The 15,780-nt window shown below is 55.2% G+C and overlaps 1 protein-coding gene across 12 annotated transcripts in view; it reads right to left on the bottom strand.

Moving 5' to 3' along the window:
- DENND2B (DENN domain containing 2B) overlaps positions 1–15,780 on the bottom strand; it is a 169,480-nt gene that overhangs the window by 22,608 nt on the left and 131,092 nt on the right. For 8 of the 12 annotated variants that reach the window (XM_075546108.1, XM_075546115.1, XM_075546111.1 and 5 more), the window contains 2 exons: positions 8,568–9,809; positions 4,966–5,102 (listed from right to left, as the gene is read on the bottom strand). In XM_075546108.1, coding sequence (XP_075402223.1) covers positions 4,966–5,102; positions 8,568–9,809 — 1,379 coding nt within the window. The remainder of the gene's footprint in view (positions 1–4,965; positions 5,103–8,567; positions 9,810–15,780) is intronic. The other 4 variants (XM_075546119.1, XM_075546117.1, XM_075546120.1 and 1 more) reach the window with 1 other exon arrangement.

Genomic DNA, 15,780 nt, shown 5'->3' with positions numbered 1-15,780 from the left:
AACGTGTCCCGGGGGATGCCACACGACGCTTCCCCCTAATGCAGAGAGCCAATGCTTTAGATAGGTGTGTCCCTCCTCTCCACGCTTCATCTTTCCCCCCAAACCGAGCTTTTGGTACTGTTGTAAAACCCAAGAGTTTGGGGAAACATAGCAAGAGATTGAGGTTCCCGAAAGCATTAGATGTATCACAACCCTGCATGTCCATGGCACTGCAGGGGAGACGCTTGGGAACACGGGGGTCTCGGGGCCAGGGGTGCCTCTGGCAACCAGATTCTGGCAAAGCCTGGGGTGCACGCTCTTCCTGCCCAGGCCTAGTCCTAGCCTCTGTCCTCCAGCATCCTCTCCGATATAATCAGGCCACTTGTCATTTGTCCAGGAAAAGACTGCTGGCCCCTTCCTCTGCCTTAGCTGGGCCCCTTCACAGTCCAGCCCCAGCTTCCTGGCCCTTCTGAGTTGCCTCACAGAGATCTCCTGAGCAATCTCTCTGGGCAGTAACAGTGCCCAGCAGGTGGGGATGTGCACACACCACTGCAGGCTCAGGGTGGGGAGTCCTGTGTCTCGGAACCTTGTTAATGGAACCTGCTGAGTACAAACCCTGAGGCAAAGGCCTAGAACCCAAACGCGAAGGGGTGAGGAGGGGGAGGAGGTTGGGGAGTGATCCTGAGAACCACCTCAAGGGTGCAGTGGGCAGCGTCACCACAGTGCAGGCAGTGGAAGCTGCGGGGGTGGGTGATTGGCAGGAAGTCAGCGGACCACAGGGCTTTCACTGACATTCCTGCCTAGCTTCCTCAAGGGAGGGCCACAGTGCCCTTGAAGGAGGTCAAAGGAGGAGGTCCTCCTCCATGCAGGCCTGGCCCTGCGCAGCCCCATCCCATCAACCTCCAGCTGGGGAAGCCAGAGGCTGCGGCCTTTCCCAGCTTTGCTGATGAGATAAGGGACAAGGGCATCGCCAAGAATTTCTGTTTTGCACTCTTCTGAGGGGGTTGTCAAGACTCAAAACTTCTCACACTAATCCTCCTCTGGAAGCATCCAGCCCTGGCCAGTCCTGCCCTCCTACTCTCCCAGGCTCCTTATGGTCATTTGCCACATATGGAAGAACCATCTGGGGAGGGGAGGGGGGGGTGCGCACACACAGGCACGGAGCATGCTCACACCCACAGCTAGGGTAGTGGGGGGCCTGCAGCTGCCTCTTGACCTTCCCCTCTTCCAACCCGTTGCTCCTCTTGGTTCTCCGCTTCTTCTCGCTCTCACATTGAGTAGGAGCCCAGCTCCTCCCAAGCACGGGCGGGCACATCTGCTGGGCGCTCTAACGGGCCAGCTATTGTCTCCACCCCTCACCCTGAAAGTCCTGCACCCAGGTCCCCTGGAACCTCCCTTGTTCCTTTTCTCCATCCTGGTGGGTGCCCCCTCTTCCTCATTGGCTTTCCCAGAGAGAGGAAGGAGAGAGAGAGAGAGAGAGAGAGAGAGAGAGAGATTTGGGAAGCTTTGCTGTCCAGGCCCCCTGGCTCTGCTCCCCGCTCGCGTCCCACTCAAGTTCCTGGAAGCTCTCTCTGAGTCCCAGCTAGCTGATGGGAGTGGGAATCTCTCTCTGCAGGAATGCCGCGCAGGCTCCCTGGTCAGGCGCCGAGGCCACTCCACAGAACTCCCTCACAGGCTGCTTCCCTGGGTGCATTTTTCAGCGTCAGCCTCAGAATGGAAATAATTATGAAGCTTTGTAGAAAACCAGCATAACGGCATCTTCCAGGGCCAGAGGTCAATTCGGACAAGCGGAAATGAACAGCTCCAGGAAGCAGCAGGGCAGCAGGCTAAACGCCGGCCTGTTGCGCAGTGGCCCTCCCCAGCTCCACAGGCATCCTGCCTAGGGTGGGAGGAAGGCCAGCAAAGGCCCCTCATCGAAGCCCCCTCCTTCAGAGAGAAGACACGTTGGTCTCGTAACAGACACGGCGCTCCCATCCAGTAAGGGAATAGCCAAGACGCACGATGGAGAGTCAGCATGGACTCTCTGCCTCCCCCACAGCCCCCGTAGCACGCTCCCTAAAGGTGCTGCTTCCTCTCCCTGTGGGAATGAGGCAGCGCAGGAGCTGGACATCTGCAGGACACAGGAACCAACCGTACCATTGGCGGGCAGGCCGGGCCAAGGCCAGCAACGGGGCTCGTGGGAAGTCAGAGCCGCTGGTCAGTCTGCGGCAAGAGTGAGCGACATCCCCCTTCAACAAGGCCCTTTCCCTCAGGGGAGGAGAAAGGCGAGGTGTGATCAGAACCAACAGATGAAGATTTGCCTCCCTTGACTTTCACTCCAGCCTTCCGGGGCTGGTCAGCGCAGGGCACTGCCCAGGCCCGATGCTGAAACCCACTTCCACCTCCCTCCTCACAATCCTAGCGCAACACTCAAAACACGGATGCCATTTGCCAGCCATTCTCAACCTATGGGTCGCAACTCCTTGGGGGTCGGGGGTCGAACGACCCTTTCACAGGGGTCAACTGATTCACAACAGTAGCAAAATGGCAGCGATGAAGTAGCAACGAAAATAATGTTGTGGTTGGGGGGTCACCACCATCTGAGGAACTGTATTCAAGGGTCTCGGCATTCGGAAGGTTGAGGACCACTGCCATATGCCCGGGTCACGCACACCCAAGACCCTACTGCGAGGGGAGCAGTGCAGGAAGATGTCCCCACTCTGACACTCCAGCCCACATGCTACCTCTATGCAATGAGATGGATTGTTTTTACATGGCCTTTCTTGACACGGTCGTATCGTTCCCACCCAAGGAGTAATGCGACTGTGCCAACAAGATGTGTGTGGCACTGTCAGGGAATTGGACAGCTCGATCATAACGCCAGTGCGGTGCATGGCACCGTTGTAGGTGATAGGTCCATGCACGTAAGGGGAATGAAACCCTTGTGGGGAACTGATCCTCTCTGCCCTTCCTATGGGCTTAAAGAGAGAACCAGCCGAGAGTCAAGATGGAAAGTGGGGATCTCACTACCAGTACAAAGAGCTGCGTGTGTCGCAGCTGGAGCCCCTGCACCGAGAACCTCTAGCCCAGCAGGCAGAGAGGGCTGTACCCCGGGAGATGGAGGGAAGCGGCGGCGGAGAGACAGCAGCCGAACGAGGAGACTGACAAGAGATGGGGTACACTTTCCGGCCACAGGATGAGGAGGCTGCGCAGAGTGTGCCAACCGACAGAGGAAGAGAGCTGAGCATGTTCATCGTAAGTGGCTTGATGGCGGGGTGGGTGTCTCTGGGCACTCATTGGCAGAGCCAAAGAGCTTTGTGAACACTGACCTGAGCGAGGCAGAGGCCAGACTTGAGAGGCCAACCACCAGAGAGAAGTCTGCAGGCTGGCTGGGAAGAGGCTGTCCTGATCAAAGAACTGTATCCCTTGAGTCCATCCTGGAACTATGAACTGCGACTTCGTGAATAAATGCCCTAATTGTGGGTACTACCCATGGGGTCTTGTGTGGCCATTACAAGGAATTTCATGACCCCGGCAGAAAAGCGGAGAAGGCCGTAGGTGAGATGGCTGGCGTCAGACCTTGTGAGGAGATTGGGGGGCAGAGGGATATCTGACCCTCTACCTCTGAGGAATTATCAGTCTTGGGCTGATGTCAATTGGTTCCCTGCTCCCCACTCCCTCGTGACATTCAGACAAGGTCACACAGTGCCTGCCTCTGGGCTACTTGACACTGTGGTTCCCCTACCCAAGATGCACATCAGCTTCTCCATTAACAGCCCACCCCCCAACAATACCATGTCGCAAAGCTGCAGAAGGTCCCTTTTCTGACACACGAGGAGGCTAAAGCTTCCCTCTGCCTTTTCGCACACACCGACTTAAGCAGGCCTAGAGAACATTTTTTGTCACCCAGAAGAGTACTTCCAAAATTCTTCCCCTAGACACTGGCCCCCAGCCCCACCTCACCCTCCCTCCGCAAAACCCCAACCTTCAACTGAGCCCTGGCATCCCGGGACTCTCGACCGAGGGAAATGGTAGGAGGGGCTCCTTTTATTTCAGCGAGTTGATACAAAACCATCCTCCCATGGAAATCCCTGGGCAGTGGCGGGGGGGGGGGGGAGGGGGGAGAATGGTGAGGACCACCGTGTTGGCGGTTCCTGGTCCTGGGGGAGGAGATAACCCCAAACCCCCAGGCCCTCGCCCCCTCTGCAGCCTGCAGAAGCTACACTGGGTGCTGCCAAGGGCTCTGGGCAGAGAAGACAGTACACCGTGTTCCAAACGAGAGAGTGGGCACATGTCCACAAAGGGAAGGCAGAGGAGTGGGAGCTCAGATGGCCACGACTGCTGCCCTCAGCTGCAGTGCCTTTCCCCTGCCCGCTGGACCCTTCTGCTTTCCTCAGCCTCTCACCCCCGAGGGCATCCCTGGCACGGCACCATCGGCCTGGTGGCACACTGTCCACTGTTCCGGGAGGGCAGAGCCTCGGGGCGTCGGAGCACTGCCATCATGCTGGCCGGGCAAGTCACCAGGAGGAAACTACAAGAGTAGCGGCTCGGACGACATGGAGCAACGGATGGCCCTCGGCTGTTTGATTGAGGGAACGGACGCCCCGTCCCTGGAGAAGGGCATCCGGCTGGGTAGAGCAGAGAGGCAGCAAAAACACGGAAGGCCCTCCGTGAGAAGGGCTGACAGCGGCTGCAGCAACGGGCTCGAGCACAGGAACCCGCGTGAGCGTGCTGCAGGGCCAGCCAGGGTGTCCGCTCACCCTGCGCCCCGACGCAGGGGCCCTAACCACGACAACGTGGATCCAGAGCGGCTTTGGGTTTCAGTCCATTCAGGAGCCAGACTCTAATCATGCAGCAGCTCAGTCTTCACTTCCGCTGATGCCCATTTGCACCCAAACGGGGGCCACATCTGCCTGCGGTGAATGAGGTGGGACTCGTGTATCTTACTCCTGATCGTCCCCAACGCCCCGAGACATGACCCAGCCCCCCACCTCGGCCACTGCTTACCCACAATATCCTCGTAGGCATTCTCTTCTAAAGTGCTTTTGGATCCAAACTTGGGTTGGCTCTCAGTACCATTCTCAGTGGGAGAAGAGGGGTACAGGGACTGGAGACTGGACGCGTCCTCAAACTCTAGGGATTTTCTGTGGGTCACAAGAGCAAACGTCATTCCAGTGAGGTCCCAGCCCTGCTTGTTTAGGGCTGGTCTTGGGCAACAGCCAACACCAAGGGGTCCTTTTCATAGAATTGGCTACACGAAGTCAACCTTGGAACGGAGCTACGCCATTCCCCGCTCAAAGGAAAAGATGGTCCCAAAGGCCTAGATGATGGGCCTTGTCCCTAGGTGTGCTCATACCAAGAGCAACCGTTAACATAAGGTGTTGTGTGTCCGATGCTGTGGCATTTCATCGGTCCTCGCAGGGGCCCCCAGAAATGTCCCGTTTACCAATGAAGAACTCAAGGCACACAGAGATGAAGTGGCAGACAAGACCCGCCTGGCGGTCTGACCCCAGACTCCGAGCTTCCAAGTCAACTTGAGCCTGAGTCACAGAACATCTCCTCTTTGAGAACTCCCTGCCACTGCCGCAGCAACTGAGCACTGGGCTCTGCCTCACACCCATGTGCACTTGCGTCCGGTTCGCAGCCTGGTGGTGCTCAGGCCTGTTTGGGGGACAGAGGGGCGACTACAAGGGTGTGGTGTATTGAAGCAGGAATAAATCCGACCCCTTCTGAGGTGGGGCTCGCAGTTTGTAGTCGAAGCTACTTCTGAGCCCCCGCTTCCCCGTAGCTAGGAGCTGGCTCCTTTGCCATGTCTTTAGGAGTCCTCCGCTTTACCCTTGACCTAGAGGCCACCGAGACCACGGCTTGTTTGTCCCTCCAGTCCCACAGCGGTCTCTACTCCTTTCTTCCATCGGGACGGTGTCGGCCCCAAGCCACAGTCTCCCCCTCTCCACAGCCGCTCTAAAGCAGGCTTCTGGCAAGGAAGAGAAGGCAAGGTACTGACTGACTATCTCCTCTCACCGTGGACGCCCCTTTTGCGTCTTCCTGCGCCATCAGACTATTTGCCAAATGAAACCCTTCCTCCCTCGTTGACTCTTCCAGAGAATCCTGAGGGGCCACATCTTGTTCTCGGCTGGCCTGGCCCCTCAACAGCCAGCAACCCAACCAAACACTCCTGCTGGTACTGCTCTCCTCCCCATTTGGCCTCTGCGACATGCTCTCCTAGTTTCCACCCAGCTCTCTGGCAATTGTGAGAGATTCTCCTTTTCCGTTGTGTTTCTGACTCTGCCCCTCTGGCAGGCGGGGGCGGGGGCAGTTACCCGGAGGCAGCTCAACCTTGAAGACCCCCAAGTCTCTGTCTTTGGCCCAGACTTCTTACATAACGAAATATCCGAGGGCTGAAGGAAGTCGCTCCCAAATGTTAGTCCCTGGCTCACTGCTGGTCTGAGACTAAGTTTTCACTTGTTCACGGATCACTTCTGCAAGTGGCTCTCTTGTCCACAAACACGGCCCCAATCATATTCAGTCAAATGACCCTTGACAATCCACTGGAGGGTTCCATGGAAGGGACACACACACACACACACACGCATCTAGGGCCAATGCATGGGCAGTCCTCAGGTTACACGTCTGACTTCCATATAACCTGTAGCTATAAACCAACCCCCTTAAGACCTATTATGTGCAAATCCTGAAGTACATACAATCCATAACAAATGGGCACTATTTGTCACTTGCCTCCAAACACGACTATTATGTTTTAGTGTATCTGGAAGTGTTTATTACGGCAAAATGGTTACGTGTTGGGCTGCTACCTCTGAGGTTAGCAGTTTGAAACCACCAGCCACTACTCAGCAGCCAGATAAGGCTTTCTACTCCAGTAAAGAGTTGTAGTCTCGAAAACCCACAGGAACAGTTAGTTCTACCCTGTCCTATAGGGTCGTCATGAGTCAGAACTGAATCGATGGCAGTGAGTTTGTTTATAAATGGTATCCCACTATTCCAACTTACATACAAATTTGACTTTAAAGTGGAACTCATTTGTAATCCGGGGACTGCCTGTAGTTATTTTCTTTCCACATTTTTTAACAGGTTCCTTGTTTGAAAACCAGAAGAGTATCTGGCTTAAAAATTTTTGTATGAAGTCTAAGAATCATAGTCCTGGTGCAGCCGTTGGAACTTCCCACCTGGCTCCCTAGGGGGTAGCAGTAGAACAGTCTGCACTCTCAGAAGTCCCCCATTTAAATTTGCCAATGTAATTTGTATATGAAGTGGCTCCACCATATATGGTACACACGCATGTGTACATGGGAGGTAAGTCCAGGCTGATACGCTCTCTCTAGCCCCTTTCTTTTACTGCATCTCGTTAAGGGCTCTTTGCTCTTCCCAGTGGAGCTCTGCAACTCACCCTCCCACCAGCCCTCCCTCACGGTGCGCTGTAACGGAGCCGCTCCGTTCAGCTCTTTCCTCTGAACAACATCCCAGCGTCTGTGACTGATCTGTGCACCATCTCCTGCACCAGACTGGTAACTCCTGCCTTGAGAGGAAGGGCCACGTCTCTTTGGCCTCTGTGTCCCCTGCCCCAGCACGGGGCGTGGTGCTCAGCAGGCTTGGATGAACACCAAGAAGGGAACTCTCTGGGCAGGCTGATAAAGAGCTGAAGAGCTGTGAGCACCACGGAGTGGGACAGAGCAGGGGATCACCCTTAGCCTAGGGCCAGGGGTGACCGTCCGTGATTTCTTCCTCTCTGCACATGGCAGGGAAGTTTACCCTTGAGATATGCTGGCTTCCGCCTAACACGTGGAAATGGGATGAAGAATCCCAGAAATGAGTCATGACTCTGAATGTGCATCTGACCCGGTGAGACCAGACAGGCAGTGAGGAGCAGGGGGGCAGGGCTTCAGAAGCAAGCCGGTGCACAGCCTACCCCAATTCAGAGGAAAAGGTACCCGTCAGCTTTCGGCTGCCACGGTGCATGGGGGAGATGGCCACAACTAACTAGATGTGGGGAGGCCAGCATCAGAACTGCCGAGACTGGCCCGAGAGCCAACAGAAGCCGCCTCGCACCCAGGCTGCTCCCGGGCATAGCCAAGCAGCAGGTAAAATGTTCTCTCGCTCCATTTGAGTTTCCCAGTTCAGATCTGCCCCAGGGTCCTAGAGGCCCAGGGGGTCTGTGCGGCCCAGAAGCTCTCAGGAGAGAGGAGAGCAGATGTCAAGTGTGTTGACACAACTGTGTGATGGCAGGCGGTGTTCACACCACGGTTCACTCCTAACTCTGGCATTTCAGGTAGTGGAGCCAAGAGCCCACGTGTCCTCCAGGGGCCGCCTCCCTGGAGACCACAGAGGTGCTTCAGCCTGCCCAGGCAGCAGCGTCAGCCCACCGTGCACCTGGAAAACGGGTTCCCTTCCCTCAGGCCTCTCCTGCTCAAGCACCCTGTGACCCGCAGAGCTGTCGCACAGTCCCCTAGCGCAAGGCCCACCTCCCTCCCAGGGGCTGGATGCCTCCGAGCCGAGAAGGCACGTGCGCTGAGACCCACGGTTCTGCTCTGTGCTCACGAAAAGAAACCCACAGGCTCAGCTACAAGACCCTGCAGGGGGCCACGCATTACCTGCTCTGGGACTTGCGGTGGCCACGCAGGTCCTTCTTGGGTCTCCGGGTGACTGGTGGGGCTGGGGTGGAGGGCAAGGGGGGCGGAGCAGCAGGTGTGAGCGAAGGAGGTAGACCGTTGCTTGGCTTACTCTTGGGGTTCTTGTCAGCCTCGTATTCAAAGGTGCGCTTGGGTTTGGGGACAGGGTTCACAGCGGGATCAGGGGAGTCCTGCGATGGCAGTAGCTGGGAGCTGGGGCTGGCTCTGGGGGTCCCCGGCTTCACAGAGCCGCTGCACTCCCTCTCCAGGGGTGGGCCCGCCTCCCCTGAAGCACCAGCCACTCCTGCTGCCCGGCTGCTGGCACTCACACCCCTGCTCCCTGCGGGCTCCTCCAGGGGACCCAACGTGCCTGTCTTCCTTCTCCCGTGGTCTACACTGTAGCAGCTGCTGGGGAGCTGGGGGAGCCCCCGGCCCGGCTGATCCTTCAGGACCTGTTCGATTTTCTGGATGCGGCTCAGCACTGCCGAGCTCTCCTTCTTGCTGCCGTGGCCCCTGAGAAAGGCGCCGGGCTCGCTCCGGCTGGACCGTTTCTCCAGCCGGTGGAGAGAGTCCCGGGCCGGGAGGGCCTCTCCCTCCTCCTCGGTCTCGGGGTAGGAGCACTCAGAGAAGGTCCTACTCATCCTCTGGAGGCCTTTGAAGTCAAAGGTCTTTTCCGAGCTGCAGGGTGAGGGCAGCACGCTGGGGCAGCCCTCACTGGCGGCCCAGTCGCCCCCCGGGCCCTCCCGCTTCTCTGGGCACATGCTCATCCTGGGCGCGGCCTCTCGGCGGCCTTCCCATGCTGAGATCTTCTCCCGGATGCCCAGGCTGTGGGCCCGGGTGCCAGCGCGGGTCAGCACGAGGCTCCGTGGGCTGGCTGTGGAGCCCAGGGACGGCGTGCTCAGGGCAAGGGGGTGGCCGGCTGCTACGCCCTCTCCATCCTGGGCCGCCCCGGGAACATTCTCCTTCTGGTCCTCTCTCTTGCGCCCGGAAGGGCTCCTGTCCAGGTAACGGAGGCTGGTGGCGCTGATGGGGCAGGGGGGTGGCGAGGTGCCTGGGCAGGGATCTTGAGGCTTTGGGGGGGAAAGGTCACGGGGGTGCCAGTCCTTCAGCAGCCGGGCGCTCGAGTGGCTGGGGTACCTGCAGGCTGAGGTCTCGCTATCACTGAGGGGGTACAGGGGGCTCCTCGGTGGGGAGAGGACTGGAGGTGGAGAGACTGACTGAGACCTAGGAGGAAACAAAACAAGAGGAGAAGACACGGTCGTGAGTGGCCTGAGAAGAAGCGGCAGTGTGTCCTGGCAGGGCTTGCCCACGACCAAGCAAGGCCACTTCCAGGGTGCCTTCCTGGAGGAAAGACACTGCCCCTGAGCCGCAGCAGGTCCAGCTCAGCGGGCCTCCCTGTCTGACGCCATGTCCCCAGAGCCCCTGTGGCAGGCAGAGCACCCCACAAATCTGCATCTGCCAAGCAGGGCACAACACACCACTGCCTGAGTCACAGCTGGATCCCCCATGGCAAAGGCACAGGCAGGGCCCGTGGCCCGTGGTGGATTTCAAACCACTAATGGGACACCGAGGAGCCCGATGGCATTCAAGTTCAAAGCGCTGGATTGCAAAGTGCAAGGTCCAACTCCACTCGCTGCTCCGTGGCAGAAAGATGACTGTCGCGCCCGTGAAAGATTCACAGCCATGGAGCCCCTGCAGTCATGCTGAGTCGGAATGGGCGCAGTGGCAGTGGGTGGCATGGGGCACCATGAATGTGGGGTTGGGAAGGCGCTAGTGGCCCGCTGTGGTTTGCGGGCACCAGCCAGCTCTGGCACTGTGACCGAGAGCCTTCAGAAGGAGCTCACGTACATCCTTGAGCCTTCTGCCCTTTCTCCTTATACAGCCCTGAGGCTCCTGCTCCCAGACACAGCACGCTGCTTGCTGAGCCTGGTTCCTGCAGAAGGCAGAATGCAGGGCGTCTTCTCCACTCCCCAGGTAGGAAACGAACAGAGGCGGGAAAGCCAGCCCTCAAGCAGTGGCAATGAGGTCCCAAGGAATGAATGTCTGCTGCTGATCAGCGCCACACCCACAGCTCCGCGGTGTGTGCCACTTGGTAGTTACATCATCTGGTGTCAATCTGAGGGTGACGAGTGAAGGGGTGGAGTCTGGCCTGTCAATCAAGATTTAACCAGTCTCTGAGTGGGCATGGCCTTCTCCTGACAATTCTGAGATTTCCCGTTTTTCCTCTGCTCACTCCCTGGGAGACATAGCAGCTGACAAGACACATGGACCTACCCTGATGCAGCCCTGGGTACTGGAGAAGCCACAGGGAGACCCTTGCCAGTGCGGAGATACTCACACCGCCACTGGATCCAAAGACTTTCTACCCACTGGCCTGTGACTGGCCTGTATTCGGGGCCATTGCATGTGTTTCGTGAGTCTGAAGAGCACTTTATAGACTGGTATTGGACCTATGGGGTAATATGGGACTGATGGGCTTGGACTGGACTGGTTTGGGATGCTTTCCTACTCCACAAATACCCTTTATATAAGACTCTCTCTTTTACACATAGGCGTATTTATGAATTTGTTTCTCTAGTCTACCAGAGCTAGCACAGCCCCCATGTCCATTCTGACACAGAGGCTCTCTGAGGACAGAGAGGAGCTGCCCAGGCTGCGGTCTTTCTGAGAGTGCTTCAGCCGGGGCTTTTCTCTTGCAGAATAGCCGGTGGATTTGAACCACTGACCTCTCAGCTACCAGCCAAGTGTATTAACCGTTGCACCTCCAGGGTGCCTTAGATCTAAAAAAAAAATAAAGAAAATAGAAGTCATTGCTATCAAGTCCATTCCAATTGATAGTGACCCTACTGGACAAAGCAGAGTGGATCCTTTTGAGTGTCTGAGACTGGAAATCCTCGCAGGAGCAGGCAGCCTCCTCTTTCTTCCAAGGAGCAACTGGGGCAATTGAACTGTGGCCCCACTGTGCCCCAGGGCACCTCGGAGGCCTCTTGGAAAATACCAGGAGCAGTGCTGAATAAGTCTATTCTACCTGCATGAATGCATGTCAATTCAAAAACTCGCCCTGAGGTTAGCACCACACATTCTGTCCATTTTACGCGTGAGAAACACAGAGGCACAGAACAAATAACAATCTCGTGTAAGGTCACTCAGCTGGCCAGGGGTAAAGTCTGGACATGACCTTGCTGTATGCTCTGTTGCTTCTCCACCACCTGTCACTTTTCTCAGGGTGGGGACTTGCATGTTGCTGTGCTTGCTGCTGGAGGTCACGCCCTCAGTATTTCAAACACCAGTAGGGTCACACATGGTGGGCAGGGTTCAGCAGAGCTCTGGGACAAGGCAGACTAGGAAGGAAGGCCTATCAAGCTGCTTCTGGATATACGCCAACGAACGCTGATAGGTCACCACGGAACGCCGAATCATCTGTTCTGGACACGTCATCAAATGGGCTATCTTGCTGCTGGACACGAGTGATTTGTTGAAGTGGAGGGCCATCGAGGGAGTGGGAAACCTTGGTGAGATGGGGTTGACCGTGCTGGTGACTGTGAGCACGGCACAGCCAGAGCCTGGCCACACTTCCTTCTGCTGTGTGCATGGTGACCTTGGAGTCACAGTGGACTCAAAGTCAGCCAAAAAAACGACAAAGGAGGAAGCAGCAGCCTCTGCCCTCTTTGTGCACCACACCTGTTCCCAGAGAGATCTCAGCAGAAATCCTACTGCACTGGGCATGCCCGTGTCTTGAACACAGCATTTACAAGTTTCAGGAGATCTCTTGGTCTTTCCTGCTAAAGCAGGATTGCTTCCAGGTCACGGGAAACACGCTCAGCAGAAGCTGGAGTGAGCTAGTGAATGATGACCATGTGCAGGAAAGGTGTAGGTGAGTCTGGTGGAGAGCAGGAGCGCCCCTCCCTTCTAGCACACGTTTCTAATTGTCTACTAGAGTAATCCCTGCCACACACCGCATTCCGCTCAGTTTTAGTGCCAAGATCAAAAGATGCCAGGGGAAAAAAAACACGTTTCTGCCGACCCTGCAGCAGGCTAGAGTCCTACCTGACCCTAATGCCGTCACCCTCACAGCTGTCCATCCAGCACTGCAGGCCTAGGTCCCCGGCCACCCACAGGCTGGCAGTCAGCGGCCCCCAAACCAGGCTGCTGCCTGTCACTGCTTGCTCACACACAGAAAACAGGAGCTTTGGTGAGTCAGGGCTGGGTTGACAATTCCCTGTTGGGTCACAGCCTCTGGCTGGCCCCGATCAACAGGAAACCTCAACATGCTTAAGTTGTTTTTAAAAGGATAAGTCAAACAAGAGCTATCCCACGTTTGTATGGGCACAGATGAGAGAAATTCAGTGTCTAGCCAAGCCAAGAGCCAGAGACTCGGCTCAGCCAGGAGGTGTGACTGGTATAAGCCCCAGCCTTCTGTAGGGCAGGCAGGCAGGCAGCAGGGCCATGTACCTGGGTGCTCGCCTGGGAGAACCCAACCTGCCCACCATCAAAAGAGGCCTTCGGCCCCTCTGATTTCATGTACAGAACCACAGACACAAACCTCATCAGGAGAGCCCTCTGGCAAAGGAGTGCTTGGACCACATTCCACAATCTTTCAGGGATTCTCAGTGGGAGGTGGGAGAAAACACCTTGAACAGAGGATCATGCCATTTCTCTATTCATCCAGCAGATGCTTCATGAGCACCTCCCATGTGATAGATCCTGCTCTGGGTGCAAGAATAAACTTCAATTCTAGCAGGAAACAAAAGGAACCGGATGAGGCCAAGAAGGAAACCCTGGAGGCATAGTGGTTACAGGCTGGGCTCTGATCCGATCCGCAAGGTCAGCAGTTCAAAATCACCAACCACTCTGGGAGAAAGGCAGGGCCTTTCTACTCCCACAAAGAGTTATCGTCTTGGAAGCTCACAGGGGCAGTTCCACCCGGTCCTACAGGACAACTGTGAGTCGGCCCCAATTCAATGGCAGTGAGTGAGACTCAGAATCGCTTGAAATGCCTTTTCAAAGGCCACATGCCTCCTTCCTTCCACATATTTTCATGTCTCATTGACCTCCAAGGTGAGAACCAAGGTGAGAACCCACTGCCCCATGGAGCCACTGTGACTTGTGGGAGCATGTGCCATGACTTCCACAGGTGGCCACACATGATGCTACCTCTAGGCTGATTCCAGCATTCTCCCAGAAACAAAATTCTTCTAGAACTTTCCTTCGTAGCCTGAGCATGGCTAAACCGGCACAGATTAAGACACTTGTGATAATCAATCGCATACGCTAACTGAAGGTTCGTTTCTCTTCTCTCTGAATGATAGAGAGAACATAGTCCAGCCCTTTAAGGTCCCCGTCTCTACCATTGCTGATCTGGGCCCAGAGCTGCCCGGGCTGCCCTTTCCCAGCCCCCTACGCAGGTCAGGCCGCGCCCCATGCACTCCAGCAACGTGAGATGGAAGGAGGCTCCTGCCAGTGCCCATCTGGAGCTCAGGCATCCCTGGGTTCGTCAGAGAGAAGCAGCATTCATTCATTCAAGGTGCTGGGGCTATATTGGCAAGCAACACAAACCAGGCCCTGCCCTCATGGGGTTGACATTCTCACTTGGGGAGAGAATTCACTACTATTCCTCTGTTTCAGATTCTCCCCCTTATTGGCAATCTGACATGGGTAAAACCGCTCATCCTGAGCTTCCAGTGGGCTTTCTTCGCAGTTGTTCTAACTTCAGTATCCTCCAATGCCATCAAGCCAATTGCGGACTCAGAGCAAGGGCCCCAAGGGTTACCCGGGCTCTGTAAGGGTACAGACAGCCTCATCTTCCCATGAAGAGTAATCTGTGGGTTTGAACTGCCGACCTTGCAGTTAGCAATCCAACACTTAGGGTTGTAATCATGGGTAAATGAATCATGGATGTAAAATAATGCCATACATTGTCACTCACTACGATGGCCAGTTATCATTAGTATTAAGTTTTCTTACCAAATTTATGCTAAACCTGTGGTTTTCAAGAGACGGTAAAAATATCTTGGTTCGTAATTCAAGTTTTAGAGTAGCAACCCAAATCATGTGACTGAACAAAGAACCTTATGTCTCTAAACCCCCATTTCCTTTTTGGTAAAATGGGGATTAAAATAATATATATCTCAGAGATTGCTTAAAGGAACAGCGATAATGCCAAGTACCTGGTGTTCAATCTTACCTTGATAATATTAACCAGAGGCTATTAGAATCATCCAGGAAGTGTTTTCAAATAGCTTACCTATATGTACCCTTAGATTTTAAGCCCTCTTGGGGTGGGGGTTAAAGAGAATATATTGAATACGGTCATAATTTCTTTGTAGCTTGAGCTATCGCCAGGTGGAGTCTAGCTCTCCATTCCTTGACGATGGGTTGACTCTGTGATTTGTATTGACTAATAGTCCAAAAATCAAACCCAACTCACGGTCATCAATTCCAATTTGCAGTGATCCGTGATCCCAAGGGACAGAGAAAAACTGCTCCCTAAGACTTCTGAGGCTGTGACTCTTACAGAAGTAGAATGCCTCGCTTTCTTCTAAAAAGCAGCTAGTGGGCTTGAACTGCCAATCATATGGTTAACAGGCCAGTGCTTAGCCCACTACACTACCAAGGCTCCTAGCTCTGACCAGTAGAATGGTGGCACTTCAGCTGTCCAAGTTCTGAGTTTGAGGCCTCAAGAGGTTTTACAGGTTTCCCCTTCACCCACTTGGAACACTGCCCTGATAAATGTCACATAAGAAGCCAGTCTTTCAGAGCACGAGAGGCCGCATGGTATATGACCAAGACACCCGAACCAACCACCAGGATTCCACTGCCTGACACGTAAGTGAGGCCAGCTTGGACTCAAGAGAAGCCACCTTCATGAGTGACTCCAGGGGAAACCAGTAGAGGAACTAACTGGTCAAAAAACTCAAGGACTAATTATTTTAAGCCACTAAATTTTGGAATCGTCTGCTACAAACCATACAAATACAAAAGGCCGATACACTCTACATCGGCGGTTCTCAACCTGTGGGTCGCGACCCCCTTGGGGGGAGGGGAGGTCAAACGACCCTTTCACAAGAGTCGCCCAATTCATAACAGCAGCAAAATTACAGTGATGAAGTAGCAACGAAAATAATGTTATGGTTGGGGGTCACCACCACATGAGGAGCTGTGTGAAAGGGTTGTGGCATTAGGAAGGTGGAGAACC

Source organism: Tenrec ecaudatus, chromosome 4, assembly GCF_050624435.1.
Source record: "Tenrec ecaudatus isolate mTenEca1 chromosome 4, mTenEca1.hap1, whole genome shotgun sequence".
Taxonomy (NCBI): domain Eukaryota; kingdom Metazoa; phylum Chordata; class Mammalia; order Afrosoricida; family Tenrecidae; genus Tenrec; species Tenrec ecaudatus.
This window is presented reverse-complemented; position numbering and strand designations above follow the sequence as displayed.